General features: G+C 35.6%; 1 protein-coding gene across 1 annotated transcript in view; it reads right to left on the reverse strand.

Moving 5' to 3' along the window:
* Positions 1–17338, reverse strand: part of LOC141438620 (uncharacterized) — a 35297-nt gene that overhangs the window by 15570 nt on the left and 2389 nt on the right. Inside the window, exon 3 of the mRNA XM_074102485.1 lies at positions 17004–17131. Within this exon, the coding sequence (XP_073958586.1) occupies positions 17004–17131 (128 nt within the window). The remainder of the gene's footprint in view (positions 1–17003; positions 17132–17338) is intronic.

The following is a 17338-nucleotide window of genomic DNA, read 5'->3' on the forward strand; positions in this document are numbered from 1 at the left end:
GAAAGATAAAAGGACCGAAAATTAATTGTTCATTTTTGTATTGGTAATTAATTTTATTTGTTTTTATTAGCAGAACGTTTGCTGAAGGAAAATAAAGATATAAACAAATCTTACAGCTAATGTGGTAGTAATGATAACAAATAATATTAGAAACATAGAGGTGACTTGAAAAAAAAATGTATACTGCGTCCCTAAGGACATAGTGGTATCTAAAAAAAACACACTTTTGAGCTGTACCATTTGATGCAGAATGTATTAAGCTCTACCACTTAAGCTACACATTGGCATAAATAGCCACAAAGCGTTTTTTTCAGGTACTGCCTCTTGCCTAAACAGGGCAGTATGGGTTCTAATATTTTTGAGGCACGCCACAGAACCCTAAAAATGAGCCTCCTGTTTTAACCGTTCCGCTGGCAATCAAAGCACATGAGACAAACTGCAAGATGCCGAGAAAAAATCTTAAAGTCTTATATGGCTATCACATGCTATTATCGCTTGTGACGTTGACAGATTCGCTTATCATGACTGTGACAGATATACGGACAGATAGACAGTGAAGCGAATAGCCCGTACGTCTCTTTTTAACTAGAGCAGTTAGATAAGGCAGGAATGAAAATTGGTAATGTTCTAGTTCGACGCGTTGGTCAGAAAACATTTAATAGTTTTTTTGCAATCTAATAGAAAACAAGTACAAAAAACGAGATTGCGTTATGAAGTTATTAATTAAAACAACAGTATTTATGTTTCTTTGTTTCAGAAATATTGATTCAATCCCAGTGATTGGGTTGGAATTAAGTACATACTCGAAATTAGATGAAGTGGCCATAACAAATTCCATCAGTATTTCTTTATGGACAAATTTAAGTATCAGTTTGTACAGGCCTTAATAAGGCGCTGCACACACAGGAGCAAATTACCGAGATGGCCGAAACGAGGCGGTCTGTCGCCAGCCTAAGACGGATGGCCGAAAAAGGACGACTTGTTGTGCCGAATTTCAGAAGCTTTTGGGAGGCGAGTGTGTTATTAAATTTAATAATTGGGATTAATACAACTTTTTGGGTATTTGTAATAACAGATATTAAACAAGTTTGCAAGACGGCAGTTTTTGCTGATTTGGGACCATTTTATGACATGCCCATACATATTTTAAATTTAAATTTATTTTTTCTTCTAATGTTTCTTTCAAGCAACGCCGTACAATATAAGGCAAGAGCAAAAGAAGTGGATTTTCGTTATCATTTTAATATCAAATACAAACAAATACAAATAATTTATTTGTCAAACATAGGTTAAAATAGTTGGTACACTGATCATAGACTTGTATCACTATGCTGCGCCCAAGGGCATACAAATATAAATACCAATGCATCAGTCTAGGTTTATTGTAGATTATTTGACAAACTTGTCGTCTATTTTCAATTAAATAAGAGAAAACTATAACAGAATATAGTTTGAAAAGATATTTAACATCAGTAGTTATAAAAATATTAACATTCCGTTATACGACAGGTAAATTGTCGGATTACATACAGGCTACTTCCCGAAAGCTAGTACTTCTCGAAAAGCTCACCGATGTAAATATACGAGTATTAGTTTGCTAAAATACATACCAAAGCCTTTAGCTAAAGTAGAGAGTACGTTTTCTTGTTCTATTACTTATTCTGTGGTTTAACTCCAATGATGAAAATGAGCACGCGACGAATACCGTCTTTTTCCATTCGTCGCAATGAGCCGGCACGCGGAGGTACGAGTATAATTAACAGTAGCCAGGCAATTGGCATTATTGTTTCATCTCATTGCCAGGCTAATGTACACACAAACATACACGCCCGAGGGGGAGGGCTTAAGTAGAGTATCTCTATATTACTTGTTGGTTGGTGGTTTCTTTATCATTACCAAACTTCATTACCATTTTATAAGTAGTAGTAACATTTGAAGCATTTGCAGTGGATAAATTTGATTTGTTTGATTGAATGTTGGTAGCTAAGTATTATGCAAATATTAAATTAAATGCTTATTTATTTTGTGAAATATAAGATTTCATATATATGATTGCTTTTCTGCCATACCCTGGTCTAATCAGCATGTAAAATAACAAATTCCTGAATATTATTATTTTATCATTCTACTATTTATTACTAATTTGCAATCAAACCAAGAAGACAGGTTAGGTACCTCATAGAACATAGAATGTTCGCCCATGGATTCCAAAAAACTTTAATTTTCTTGTGTATAAATTTACTTATTACTTTGAGTCGGTGAAATGGGTACTTTTCAAATAATTTAGTTTATTTGTGAAGCGTCATTTCATAAACCGATACGATTGTTCTTAGGGTTCCGGAACCAAAATGGCAAAAACGGAACCTGTCTGTCTGCCTGTCTGTCCGTCCGTCCGCGGCTTTGCTCAGGGACTTTCAATGCTAGAAAGCTGTAATTTCGCACGGATATATATGTAAACTATGTCGACAAAATGGTACAATAAAAAAGTAAAAATATTTTTTTACGGTACCTCCCATAGACGTAAAGTGGGGGTGATCTTTTTTTCTCATCCAACCGTATTGTGTGGGGTATCGTTGGATAGGTCTTTTAAAACCATTAGCGGTTTGCTAAGACGATTTTTCGATTCATTGATTTTTTCAACTTTAAAGTGCAAATTTTCATTAAAATCGAGCGTCCCCCCCCCTCTAAAATCTAAACAGGTGGGTGAAAAAAATTAAAAAAATTCAGGATGGTAGAAAGTATATCAAACTTTCAAGGAAAACTATAACTGCTAAGTTTACTTGAAAATTATTAGTAGTTTTACTCTTAAATAGCAGCCTAAAGTATAAAATATACCTAAACTTGGAAGATTCCGTATGAAATACGAAATCCTTAGAAAAATATTACTTAATTTTTTCGTAATGGCTACGGAACCGTATTTTGGGCGTGTCCGACACGCTCTTGGCCGGTTTTTTTTCACAATAGAGTTGCTACACAATTAGTTAGGAAATTCATTATTTGAAAATTCACGTTGATTTTTAAAGGAAAATACTTTATTACTCGCCGCTCGCAGAGATTTCAACTCAGAGAGACTAAAACTTAATCCTCATCTAATGAATGTTGACTGTTCAAGCACCTTTATCTACTTAAAAAAATAACAAAAGAGCTAAGTCTCTTACACTTTTTGTATGAAATAATGCCCCGCGACGCTTTAGTAAGAAGATGATGACAAATACAGTTAGATCGAAAAAAAGAGACAAAAAACGGCGCCCTTTCTGATTTAAAATTATGTTGTCACCGAGGTTACAGGAATTAAATGATGGTACAAGTTATCTGTGGTGTAGATCGACTGCATAGTCTTGATACTGTTATTCAAAAACTATAAAAGAACTTTTTTATTGTTATATTAATGTAAATGTAAATGTTATGTCTAAAAAATAGTAAATTAACTGTTGTCACTCTCAAATCAATTAAGAACAACTGGTATACTATGTATACCTACGTACAGAGTAAGTTCAAATAATGTCAGGAAACAAAAATATGGCTGTCAGAAATTTCTAAGCTCATGGTCAAAACTAAGTGTGACAAAATTATTTTCTAAAAATAACTGTAAACATGTGTCGTGTAAATCAAGCATTTATTTAATTTTCATCATCATTATTCGTCTGGACACAGGTCTCCCCGTCCAGCTCAATCAGTGTATTTTCAAAAGCATTTTCAACGACCAGACACTTTATTTGTCTGAGTTGTATAATATAATCTGTGCTGGTTAGAAAGCATAATTGTGACAACCTGTTTCAATTATAGTGAACTCTGATTATTGTTAATAATTATAATTTTATTGATTCATAGAATATTGATACCATTTAATTTGTTCCTAACTTTTTACTAAAAGAAACAGTCCTATCTTATGACTTCACAACTTAACAAAGATCAAGATCTTTCAAACACACTTTACGAGTAAAGTAACGTTTCTCAAGACAGGTAACCCCACAACTCACCCCTTTGCAAATAACCCTTAAATTAAAATAAAATAAAAATAAAGGGCAAAGGATTTATGTCCCCAATAATACGGTACCTTATGAACTGGGCCATTGTACCTCTCATAATATTGTATTGGAAGAATATTTATTGGCGTCTTCTGTAAAATTTATTGAAACAAAAAATAAAACAGTGGCTTGTACAAGTATTTATTGCGTAAGTGCTTATAAAAGGAGTTGATACTTTAAAGTAATTTTTGAAAAATAATACAATTTTGTTAACGTAGTTACCAAGTAGACACTAGTAAAACAAACTGTCTCATAAAAAAGGAATAATCCTGTGTACAATCCACCGTATATTTTAATTACTTTGTGTTAAAAAAATACAAGCATTTTTTGCATTGTCTGCAGTCTATGCCATTAACCATTGAGGAGTTCCTTCGGGGATGATTACGGCTGAACCACAGTACCACAAAGATGTCACTATCAGATTGTTGTATTGTCATCAGATTTACATAATTATGCCAAATTTGAAGTCGATCCGACTGCTAGAAGTGGGTCAAAAACTTGCAAGATTTGATCACATACATGTATGTTGATGATTCATTCAATGTACCGTATATCATTTGATTTTTTTATATATTTTTATTGCTTGTTTGTTTTTAACACAAATCAAGTTTGATTGATTTCGTTCCTGTTTCCCTTTTTTTCCGATATTGACAGCAGTAGTGCTCGAGTCATATTATATGTGTGTATGTATATGTATCCTGTAAAGGGTCCTCCCGGGCCCTGTTTGGGAACTTCCAAAGCTTTGGCTTTGGTATTTGTTTGGGGTCATAAAAGAATAAAAACTTCTTTTACAGTGCTCTATGGTGGAGTTTATTTTATTAAGGAATATCAATGGATTTAATCATCATTCCAGCCTATATACGACCCACTACTGTGGGCACAGGCCTCCTCTCAGGATCAGAGGGCTTGGGCCATAATAGTTCCCCTCGGGCCATAATATTCCGAAACGGGCGAATGTGTGAGCAAGGGTTTACACATTCTTTTACAAATTCAGAGGCCTTGTCAAACCATTATGCCAAATCAGTTAATACTAATGTGGGAGATATAAAAAATATAACTGCATCTTGCAAGCAATATAATGTGAAGAAATAATATGCGAATACCTTAGGGTAGGGTTGCTTTGTAAATTTCCGCTTGATTAAAAAGAGATTTGAGCCTTTTAATTAATATAACTAGGTGTATTATAAGTAATCGTTTTTGAATATGCATGCTTATTTTAACTTCTGGTAGCCGTAAGCGATTCGATTCGCATTTCGTTGTTCTTTATTAACATGTGAACAAATATGAGGAATTTATGGTTGAGTGATTTCGTTCTATAGAATTGTCTGTTCTAGGGTCAGACACGTTTGAGGGTCGAGAAGAAAAAGTCATATCAAACTTCAATATTTTTTTATGTAGTATCACAAAATGCATTTAAATGATGGTATCATCAATTTTTTCTAATAATCGTTTCACGCCGTGGCGGCTTAATGGTTTGTTTATGGCCTTTCTAGCAGAGGATCGTGGGTTCAAACCCCGGCTCGCACCTCTGAGTTTTTCAAATTACATGTGCAAAATTGCATTTGAAAATTACCACTAGCTTTACGGTGAAGGAAAACATCGTGAGGAAACCTGCACAAACCTGCGAAGCAATTCAAATATGTGTGTGACGTTTCCAATCGGCAGTGGGCCCGTGTGGGAACTACTGCCCATGCACTCTTATTCTGATAGGAGCTCTGTGCCTAGTAGTAGGACGTATATAGTCTGGGATTATGAATTGTTTCACATCACAAAGTCTTGAATGTTTAATATTTTAAATATTTAAGTATGTGTCAGCCGTAGGACGTCCACTGTTGAACATAGGCCTCCCGCATAGATCTCCAGTTGCTTCGGTTAAAAGTGACCTGCAAGCACCGTGATCCTGCTTTAACCAAATCATCCGTCCATCTCGTTGGTGGACGTCCTGAGCTGCGCTTGCTGATCCACGGTCTCCATTCGAGAACTTTTCGGCCCTAACGGCCATTCTGTTTGTTATGACATGGGTGTTGAGATGTTTGTTATGACAAAAACATAAGAGGTAGTCCACGCGTCAGATTAGACATAAGCTAAGGAGTAAAATAATTACCAGCAAACAAATAACGTCATTACAGTACATTAATCATCACCATCAACAAAATCACCTCAGAAACAATACTAGCAATATCATTGCTACAAGGAAATTGGCCGTAGACGAGGGTGTCCACAATTAATCCGGCAAATTAGGCCCGTCCCGCTAAAATCGATTAGGACCGTCCCGAAATTCAAGGGACAGCCAATTCGCAGACGCTGCGTCGTACCAAGATAAACATGCCAGAGTTTTTTCCGTTACGGCAAAGACATTAAGCAAGGATGCTGGGGTGACCATGTATAAACGAAAAAAAATTTTTTTTTACGTCTAGTGACTTACTTTATACCCTTTTAAGCTAAGCAAAGGGGTCTTGTCTTGACCTACATAACTCCTATTCTGACGCTTTATCTGGCTAGCTCTTTAGACAGTAGGTAGGTACAGTGAGTAGAAGTCTAGCTAGTAGAATTTTTTTCGCTACGTTCACTAAGTCGTGAAAAAAAACATAATGTGGGAACTTGCATAAGCCCGCGAAGTAATTCAATGTTGTGTGTGAAATTCCCAATCCGTACTGGGTCCGCGTGAGAACTATGGCTCAAGCCCTCTCATTCTAAGAGGAGGGCTGTGCCTAGCAGTAGGACGTATATAGACCGAGATAATGATGATGATTAATGCTGTGATAATCGTACAGTATTACTCGTTAATCCTGTATTTTATATATAAAGTCATTAGTACAAGAGTGAGGAACAATAAAAAGCTCAATACAAAGACCAAGATGGTTGTCTTTCAGGCTTCCATCATGAGCATCCTTTTGTACGAAGCTGAAACCTGGAACAACGTCTGCAAAACAAGAGCGTCGGTAAAACTCCTTCTACATGCGCTGACTGCGTAGGATCCTGGCTATTTCATGGCAAGACAGGGTCACCAACGAGAGGGTTCTAGAAATTGCACAGCTGCCTAGCCTAATCGCTCTTCTCAAACTGAGACGCTTACGTTGGCTAGGGCATGTGCGTAGAATGGAGCCCTGTCGATTACCACGTCATGTCATGCTCGGCGCAGTGGCCAGTGCCAAGAGAAACTTCGGAGGACCTTTGTGTAGATTTAAGGACTGCGCTTAACGAGATATGGTCGCCTTCAAAATTGACCACCTTGACTGGGAAAAGTTGGCGGACAAACGTACAGGTTGGCGCGGATGTGTATTGGAGAGTCGCAGGCATTGCGTTGAGGCTTGGCTCAAGGCACTTGCTGACAAGAGATAGAAACGACACCAAGGCGGTTCTGCACCAATATCCGCGGACTTATCTTGTCTGGCCTGTGGGCGAACATGTCGCTCTCGCATCGGTCTAGTCAGCCACCAAAGACGTTGTGCACAGGCAACACACCAAAATTCGTCTGGAACAGACGCGTAGGCCCGATGATGATGATTATGTAAAGTTAATATAAGTGTGATAAATAAATAGAATACCTATAGACGACCAATTCTAGTATTAGGTAATTTATTTCAGAAATTTTGGAAACAGTTCTAACAATTTTGATGAAATTTGTTAAGTACAGTTTCTTGGGAGGAAAAAAAATCGATTTAGTTTAGTCTTATCTCTAAGAAAGCGCGTGCTCTCGAGTCTTAGCTCGATCAAAGCTCTGTCGATAGTACTAAATTGAAAACCGAAACAGTTTTCATGGAAGTAACCCGTGAATCTTTAAGATCTTTTTTATGGGAACAGGTATCCTAACCCTGCCGTCGCTTTATGTTTTTGAAATAATCATGTATGTAAGAAAGAACATATTTGATTTTCCCACTAACGTCGATAAGCCAAAGGCTACTGGAAACACAGGGAAGCTTAAAGTTCCATCTTACAGACTGGCTAAAACCAAAAAGTCGTTTCTGGGAAATTGCATACGTTTTTGTAATAAAATTCCAAAAATTATTACAAATGAAACAGATACAAAATTCAGATCTATTGTCAAGAAGACATTAATATCTAAGGCGTATTATAAAGTTAATGATTATATCATGGACAGGGATATTTGGAAATAATTCCGATCCGCATTCCCTTCGAATCCCTTCAAATAGCGAACCTACTGTGTTAAAAATAAAGTTGTGTTAAATACTTGTGATATATAGATATAATTTAATAATATTGTAAATCTGTTTAAAAAAATATACCTCGTTGAGTTTCTTGCCGGATTCTTCTCAACAGAGGTTTTTCCGAACCGGTGGTAATTTTTTTTTGACATTCATAAGTGCTTGTTTTAGCCTAAATTGAATAAAGATATTTTGACTCTGACTTTGAATTATTTATCGAAAATTTATTATCATACTTTATTATTATTAAAAACATAAATCACAGTTTTCAAGTTCTAGCTGCGTGCTGAGATCTTATACCTACAGCTCGTAGCTCATTAACAAATCAATTTATTAAACAAATCTAAATCGCCATCTAGCGAAAGAAAACCCAACTTATCACCTAATCCAGTCCTCCGTTCAAATCAAACTCAAGATGCTATCTCAAGAAAAAGTCGTAAACCGCAGCCACCCTACCCTGTATGTCATTACCGTGGGGTCATTACCGCGATGAGTAGAGCCACCATTAATCTTCCAGGACCGGTCTCTCGCCTGTCAAAATTGCGGCCACCGTACGATAGATATGTGCGTTTATTGTACGCATTGTTGTCTCACTTTGGCCATTGTTTTTGGTCGCCCTAGTGTTATTAATATCGTAAGTTAATTTCAAGTGTTTGGTAGCATTGCGATGGTAATGAGGGTTCCGTTAGGGTGGTAATGAGTTAGTGATTTTAACTTGTTTTGGTAGCAGTGAAGTGGATTAAGTTGAAATGTCGTATGAAGTAAATACCTAAGACCCTTTGGAATCCGTTTTATAAAGGTAGACTTGCCATTGCAACGTTCAACATTGCAGTCGGGACCCATTTAAATCGTGACGCTCAAAAATTCTTACCTAATGGGTCCCGATGTTGAACTTTAAGTTAGCTACTTAACAAAGTTCTAGCCCATAGACTTGTTTTCTTCTTTTTAGTATTTTTTAAGGCAGTCGGGTTTTTGCGTAAACGACACGCATGTGCATTCAAAGAATTATAATATTTTAATCAGATGATAAGCTAAGCAAATCTCAAATCTTATTTTAAATGTTTCTATTTTGTAATTGTGTCATTTATTTATTTAATTTTTTTAACCTAATGTGTTATAAGTTTGACCGCTATATGTGTACGTCTGTGGCACCATAGCTCTTAAACGGCTGAACCGATTTGAATGCGGTTTATTTTTATTCGAAAACAGGTTTTCTAGCGATGGTTGTTAGACATGTTCCATCAAAATCGGTTCAGCCGTTTTTGAGATATTGAACTATGAAGTGACAAAGTCGGGGGTTTTCCAACTTTTTGTTTGTTAGGTTATTAAGTGTAAATGTATGCAATTCTATTAAATTACAAATATTATTATTATTATAATGTATCTGATATGATTTATAATGAGACCAGAGCCTAAAATAAACTTTTTTTTTATTATTAAATCCCGTCCCATACACGTATCGATCGGGAACAATAAAAACTTACCTACTTTGCCAATAGTACGTAAATTTACAACATATTCATCGTTTTTTAAGCAGCACGAGTACTTACTGAAAGCCAGTAAAACCTATTAATATTCATTTAAAAAAGGAATATCATTTATACTTATTACACGTAAATGATACTACGCAATGTTCCAAAAAACCAGACTACGAATTCACATGAATCTTTCATTCATTGCTTCAAACATATAATTTTAAACAGACATAACTTTCAAGTAACCACTACAATTCAAACTTTATTGCGTAGACATAAAGTCTTTAAGTAAAGAGCGATAGTGTTGGACATAGTCGTTCGATATTTGAATGCAGCTAGGGCTGTAACAATAAGGGAATTCTTACAAATGATTAAACGTTAATCATATTCAAATATTTAATCGGTGAATTGATTTTGACGTAGTGTAATTAAGCCGTTATGATCTGGCAGATGGGACTCGTTCAATAATCGATTGTTGACGCTTGAGTGACTGGCAATGCATCACCTATGAGAACTTTTTGTTTGACTGTGGACCTGTGTGATTAATAGAGATGAGCGAAATTGTTTTGATTTGATTTGATTAATAAATGTTATTAGTTGGGGTTTGATCGTGGGAAATTTGCAGATGGTAAAAAAAAACCGTACTATTTCAGAAGATGGTATACTACCTTATGTTTTTAATCTGATTGTTTAATTCACAAAATTTTGTGCTCTATTTTATGTATATCGGGTGTGGCTTGTAATCAATCAATCAAGTCAGCCCACATCCACCCACTGCTGGGTTAAGGCCTCTTAATTTTTACACCACTTTGCTTGGTCCTGCGTGCTAGTAATAGGAGCCAATAATTAAAACATAGATCGTACTCATCATACTGGATGGTAATTGTCAAACGACGATTAAAATACATGTTCAAAAGCAATCTTATCCCTTGAAGGGATTTTTACCAGTCAACATTTGACTGAATGGGAGGACTATTCATTTAGGTTTCAAAAAAGCTCTATGCTCAATGCTCTATGTTATGTTCAAGTCTCGGTCTCCAGTGCTTTAGATTGTCCGCGTCCGTCAGTCAGTCACTCTTTGAGAGAATTGAACTTAACCTCATAAGGCCCACGTCAAAATTTAGATGATCACAATTTGAAGCTATTATGTCAATCGAAAAAAGTTGACATTGTTTTTATTACCAGAATGATTGTAAGATATGGTGCACTGGTTGTAATGAAGATAGCTATAACACTGACTGAACACTCCTAAGATATTAAAAGAACCTATTTCTCAAGCCCGATTTATCACAATTTTGGGAAGCGGCGCTCGGTTGGCCTGACATTTTAGAACAAAAAACACTCGCTGACGGCGACGTTTCCAAAGCAGGCGCACACTGTCAACATAGGGCAAGTACAGCCGAGCGCGTCGCTAACAATGATTTCTAAATGAAGTCTAAGATTTTTAAAAACGACCAAGTTTATAGATGCACTGGACTGGATTCGGGATTTGGTTCTCTTGACTAAACGCGCCGATAATGCTAGCAACTGTACTATGTCGCTCTCATCCAACTCATTTGACAACATTAATTGCTTGTCTACGACAAAAGCGGCGTGTGGTGACGTCTATCAAATTAAAAAAAAAAAAAAAAATTCAAATGATTTATTCAGTAAATAGGCCGCAATGGGCACTTTTACACGTCATTTTTTTAAACTACCAGCGCTTTCGGAAAGACCATCATTGCCAAGAAGAATGCGCCGCAAGAAACTTGGCAGAAAGTCATTTTTTCATAAAAATATAATTACAAATAAAATACAAAAAAATAATAATAAAAGAAATACAGGGATGTATGGGGTCCCTTAGTTACAATACTAAACACTAACTATATCTAAACTATATCTACGGTCGCAACTACCATAAGTCTTTTTTTTGTATCGAATCAGAATTTATTTTGCTTTATTGTTTATTATCATTAAATGACGTTCGTTTGGACGAATATCATAAATTTTACTGGAAACTTTGAAAACATTCAAGTCGCATCGTCCGTTATATTTTCCGGCAGCGGCTGCCAAGTGGCTTCCAACTTTTCACTGAACTAATCGCACTCGTGATTGATTTTAAACGATTGAATTAATCAAGTCAGCACCGTTATTATTTCCCATCACTATTTGTTCCTACAGGCTGTAGTTTTTTTTGTCTTTTCATTTGTATGAAAGCCCACAGCAGCCATCAAAACATCGTTAGGGCACTATAATATTATATTATATTGCCAATTTTTTTGTCGTAACTCAAAAAGTTACTTTTGTCGGCGACCGTTTCTTTATTGTATTTTGATATGTCAATGTGGTATTGTTGTTTTTTGTCAGTTACAAGTGCGAACTTTTTGGGGTGAGAACGCAATTAATTTTAGTATGAAGAGATGTAATCTTATAGTCTTTCTATTTTTAATACTTGCTCGTGATTGTCATATCTTTTGTACGAAGAACATAGAGTTTTTTTTGTAGCATTTACTAACTAAAAACTATGACTTCTTATGTTTCGTCAACAAAGTTGTTTAGTTGTTCATTTGTATTAGGGTACCGTAACTCAGTTTGTCATAAACGGAACACTTATAGGGTAATTAAGTTGTCCGCCTGTCTGTCAGTCCGTCCGTCTTTTAAAATCTTTTCTCAAGAACGCGTAGAGGTATCGCGCTGAAATAAATCAAAGATTAAATAAATGAATCTTTTAAGACAACGAAGATTAAAAAGGTGTTTCCATACAAATTGTAGGGGAATCAAATCCTTTATGGTACTTCCAGCAGCCCTAGAAACTTGAAATTTGGTCTGAAGGTAGCTCTTATAGCACAAGTAATAAAAAAGTCAGAAAATCTTTTTTATATCTGTCTGTCTATGTCAGTTACTACTTCCTTACGAGCCGGGCTCTACTAGGTAACACTGAATTATCATAAATACTACTTAGCTGTTTTGTTGTTGTTAATGATTATCATACTTACTTTGTAACAAAGTTTTTTTGCGGGGAAATAGTAATCATCCTGTACGTATTATTAGATATTATGAACCGTACCGTGTTATACCTTTTTTTTTAACAGACAGATAGACTTTCTAGCCTCCAGGTCATTCGAGCGTGTCTGCGCATGCGGTGATAAGCGATAGCTGATCGGCAATTAGTGGACAAGACTGACGTTACGCGAAGGAAAGGCGTCCACAAAAATGCCTAAACAATTTCACAGCCACTCCTAGCTGGCACTGACTAAATGAGGATTGCGTGACGTTATATAGTATACGCAAGTAGGTATCGTGAGATCTATTTGAGTCAATAAACTTTTTCACTTCTCATGCTCCTAAAGTTCGTGCTTATGCTGGATTTAGGCGACATAAAATGTTTTTTTATGCTCTAGTGCATAAAATAAAATCTTCGTCTAAGTAATCAGGTGTCAACAGCCACAAACAAAAAGTTTCTTCTTTTTTAATAATTCATGATTTATATAAAACTAAAAATCAGTCAAATGAATAAAACTAAAAAAAATATAATTATATAATAATGCATGAAAAATAGAAGGTATATAGAAAGTGAACAATTGTATCCACTCTTGCTATTTAATTTCCTCGCAATATAAGTGAAAAGTAGAGTGTAACATTTTCCCCTCGACGTAGCTATCCGTCCACCCTCGCTGTACCGGCTCGGGTGCCTATATGAACGTCTTGGGTAAAATGGCTTGTTTTATGCTCTTGTTGTACAATCTACTATTTCTTGTTTGTTATTCTGTCCCGTTGTCCAAGATACAACAGTAACAGTTTCTTGAAAAAAATATTGTAATATATGCTACTAATGTGCTCAGGAGATAGTCCATTAGTAACTACGACAATAATATATGTACGCTTGATGAATTTTGACTACAGAAAACGAAATTAGAAAATCAAAGTTTTAACTTTTAAACAAGAAAAAGTTGATCGACCTATTTTGACAACTTTGACATTTAGAAGAAAGAAAGATATAAAGAAAGAAGACTAATAATAATAATTTATTAATGTAACTAAAAATTCTTTCTTCTAAATGTCAAAGTTGTCAAATAGGTCGATCAACTTTTTCTTGTTTAAAAGTACTTTTTTTACTATTTTCATGTGTTTTTTCTGGTTTATTTGTGTGTAATTTGTGTATTAATATACAGAAGACACACAAATACAATAAAATTTACACAAATTACACGCAAAGAAACAAAAAAAGAAATACATGAAAACACACATGAAAATATTAACATACATAGACACAATTTTGTGTGACCGCAAAAGCGAAACGGTCGCTGACTCAGCATAACGAAGACATGAATTAAATGGGTAATATTTCAGGACGAGTGTTTTTTGTACCTTACAATGGTATCGTACAGTCAGCAACAAAGAAATGAATACAGCCAAATTGCAAAAAATATGTTTACACAACCTTAATGTTCAGGCAATAAAGTCCTGTATACATTATTTTAGGCACTTCAAACGTATGTATATTTTTGTTGCTGACTCTACATTACAAGGCCTTCTAGTACATTCTTTAACCGCACCTTTTCTGTTTTTACTAACTGCAGCCGTTCTTAATAAGCTAGTTATTTCGTAAAAGTGTAAACCTAATTGTTATTAACTAACATGAAAATAGCTGTTACGGTCTTGATTGCACAGTTCCGTTTGAACCTCGCCCAAACGGTGTCGTTTTTAAATACATTCAATTTTCTGTGTTGTTAAATACAGCAATTTCTCTTTCTTTTAGTGCGACGAAAGTCTAGTAGTAAGTACCACAATTATGAAGATTTCCCGACTTATATCATTTAATATGAGTGAGTTTCACGGTACTTTCGTGTTTAAAACGATTATGAAGCTATATTATTTATTGTTTTTTTTTGTAATTTATTGAGTAATTTCTTAGATTTTTCAAACAATCAACATTAACAATTTTGAAAGCGTCTGTCTAATTTTAAGGGCAAAGTTATCTGCCTTGGTTTGTATCTGAGGTTTCCATTAGATGCTTCTTTTTAGGTCCATAGTCAACATCATTGTCAAAATAACAAAAATAATCTCCATAAAGCTTTTGCGTGTTATGGGTCTTCTTAGCTCGGAGGACTTAGTACTACCTAGTAATTTGGTAGTTATTTTGTGTATCAATTATGTAGTTTTATTAATCCATCTATCTCATTTTTTTATTCAGGTATTCCTTTGCAAAAAATAGCTTTTAAGTTCAAACTTATGCAAACGTCCTCCATCCCCTCCTGGTCAAACAGGTTTTTTTTGGATAAATCAAAAAAATTATAGCATTTTGTATAATTAAACAGAAGCTTTGCAAGTTAACGAGTAATAGTAAATCAAGACTGTATATACTCGTATATTAACCTAACTATATTATGTGTGTCCGTATAATAAGTCGACGGTCCATATTCGAAAAATTACTTAAGTTCCATATCAATTCTGTGCACTACTCTACTTCGAGTATATACAACAGGCCAGCTTCTTAAGTTTTTTTAACTGTACATAATGTACATAATAGATACAATATTTGCCGCAAATTAGTACGAAAAACTACATTACGAGTAATACGTGTGGGTCGACATGCTCTTGGCCTTTTTTCTCAGCTACTGTTTAATAGTGATTGTTCGTTTTTCTTGAATCCACAAGTGCCGCAAAAAGTATATATTTTTCTTGTCTATGATTATCTGCTGTTTCTAACTCCTTTTATAGAATTGTGGGCAAAAAATGAATTATTTGTCTCGCTTGTCTTGTCTGCTGGTATTTTTTTTTCTTGCAACACTGTAATACTTTGATCAGGTGCTAATATTATGTGAAAAAGTATTGTTTTCTCCAGTGTGTCATTTGATGAGCAGATAGTCAAGTAGTTAGAGAACTGACTACGGAGCCTGAGGTCCCGGGCTCGATCCTGGCCGGTACAGATATTTTGTATGAATAACATGAATGTGTGCTCCCGGGTTTTGGTCGTTTAATTGTATTTAAGTATGCTTATCCGTTGCCTAGTATCCATAATATTACAAGCTTTGCTTAGTTTGGTACTAGGACAATTGGTGTCAATTGTCCCATGATATTTATTTATTTACAAAACAGTCGTCATTTCGCTTTAAAACATTTTTTGTCTACTTCAAAGTAAACTTTTTTTCTCACGAGATACCGCGTTCTAAATTTAAATAAAAAATCCTTTTTTAATAACCACATTAGCAAAAGCTAGGGGCATGAATCCATGCAAATATTCTCAAGAAAAAGAACTAAATGCGTCGATTTTGCTCTATGAAAAATTTTACATGATTAATCAGTGTCCATAATGATTTCGAGTACGACATTTACCTAATCCGTCATCAATAACTACATCTTATAAGCAAAAATCCAGCTTTAATATTAAAGCATTAGATTCAAAATAGAAAAAACGCCACTGTGACTGAAACGTTTGGATGTACTTAAAGTTAAAATGCAAAATTCCTAACCGACATGAGACGGCATTTAGACAAAAATACCAAAGCGACGTATACGCACACTACTTTTCTCCTTTACATCCCTTGTCGCTTAGGCTTGCTTTCTTTCAACTTTGGACATGAATACAAAGGCGATATTTGAAGTAAAGGCTTTAAAACTAGGGTGGTCGGTGAACTATTTTGCATACTTTTGCGTCGCCGCGGGTGTCGCTACATTCAATCGAGCACTTTAAGAAGTAAAAGGGGTGACAAAAATACTTTGCAACTCTGCCTTAATTCCTATTGCTTATTACCCATAAAATAGAGTTGTTAATGTTGTTTATTAGTGGAAAGTATAACGTAGTTGGCTGGCAGTTAATGATGCGTTTCGAATCTTAAACAGGTTTTGTCTATTTAGTACGGAATACGACGCGGTTTTTTTTTAATGGTAAAAAATGATCTGTTTCGTCCCAGGAGCATGCAAATTACGAAACGTGAGAAAAAAATCAACGGTTTTAGTGAAGTGTGTGGATTAAAAAAAATCTATTAGGCAGAGAATATCGGGCACACAATTTTTTTTTTTATATAATATGGATGTAGATAGCTCAGTGCTGGGGATCTAGCCAAGAGTCCTTAATATACAGATTGACGTCATTTAGATCGCTCAGTATGGGAAAGTCTGAAACTATCTATAAGATCTGTTTTAGGAACAATGTAATCGATTTTAGTAGCAAGAAAAATTGCATCTCTCTCTCTGGTGATTATTCTCTCTAGCGTAAGCGCGTTAAAGTCTAACTAGGCTTTTATTATTTTCGTTGTTTTTTTGTGTTCTTCTTGCAGCAGAATATAGAACATTCATCCGCGACGTCAAAAATTAAGGGGCATTGTAATGTATTATTTCCAAAGTGTACTTACATCGACACCCCCGTTGTTCCAGGGGGGAAGAGCATAATGGGAGGGGTCGTGGTGCCCCCCTCCCATGTGCTCCGCCATGACGGACATCCAGTGCACTAGACCCTGCGCCCCGCCGCCGCCTGACGTGCCTGCAGAAGACAAAGGCATGAGAAGCATCCTTAGTAGTTGTACCAGATAGAACATGTATTCTCTAGCGTGAGGGTAGCAGAGGCAGCGCTAGTGCTGCCTACCCTGCTGCGGTAGGGTGCTGCTGATGCAGGCGCAAAGTACCTAACTACCCAGGAATTGATCCACTACGCATCAAAAGCATGAGAAGCATCCTTAGTAGTTGTACC

Source organism: Choristoneura fumiferana, chromosome 19 (genome assembly GCF_025370935.1).
Source record: "Choristoneura fumiferana chromosome 19, NRCan_CFum_1, whole genome shotgun sequence".
Taxonomy (NCBI): Eukaryota; Metazoa; Arthropoda; class Insecta; order Lepidoptera; family Tortricidae; genus Choristoneura; species Choristoneura fumiferana.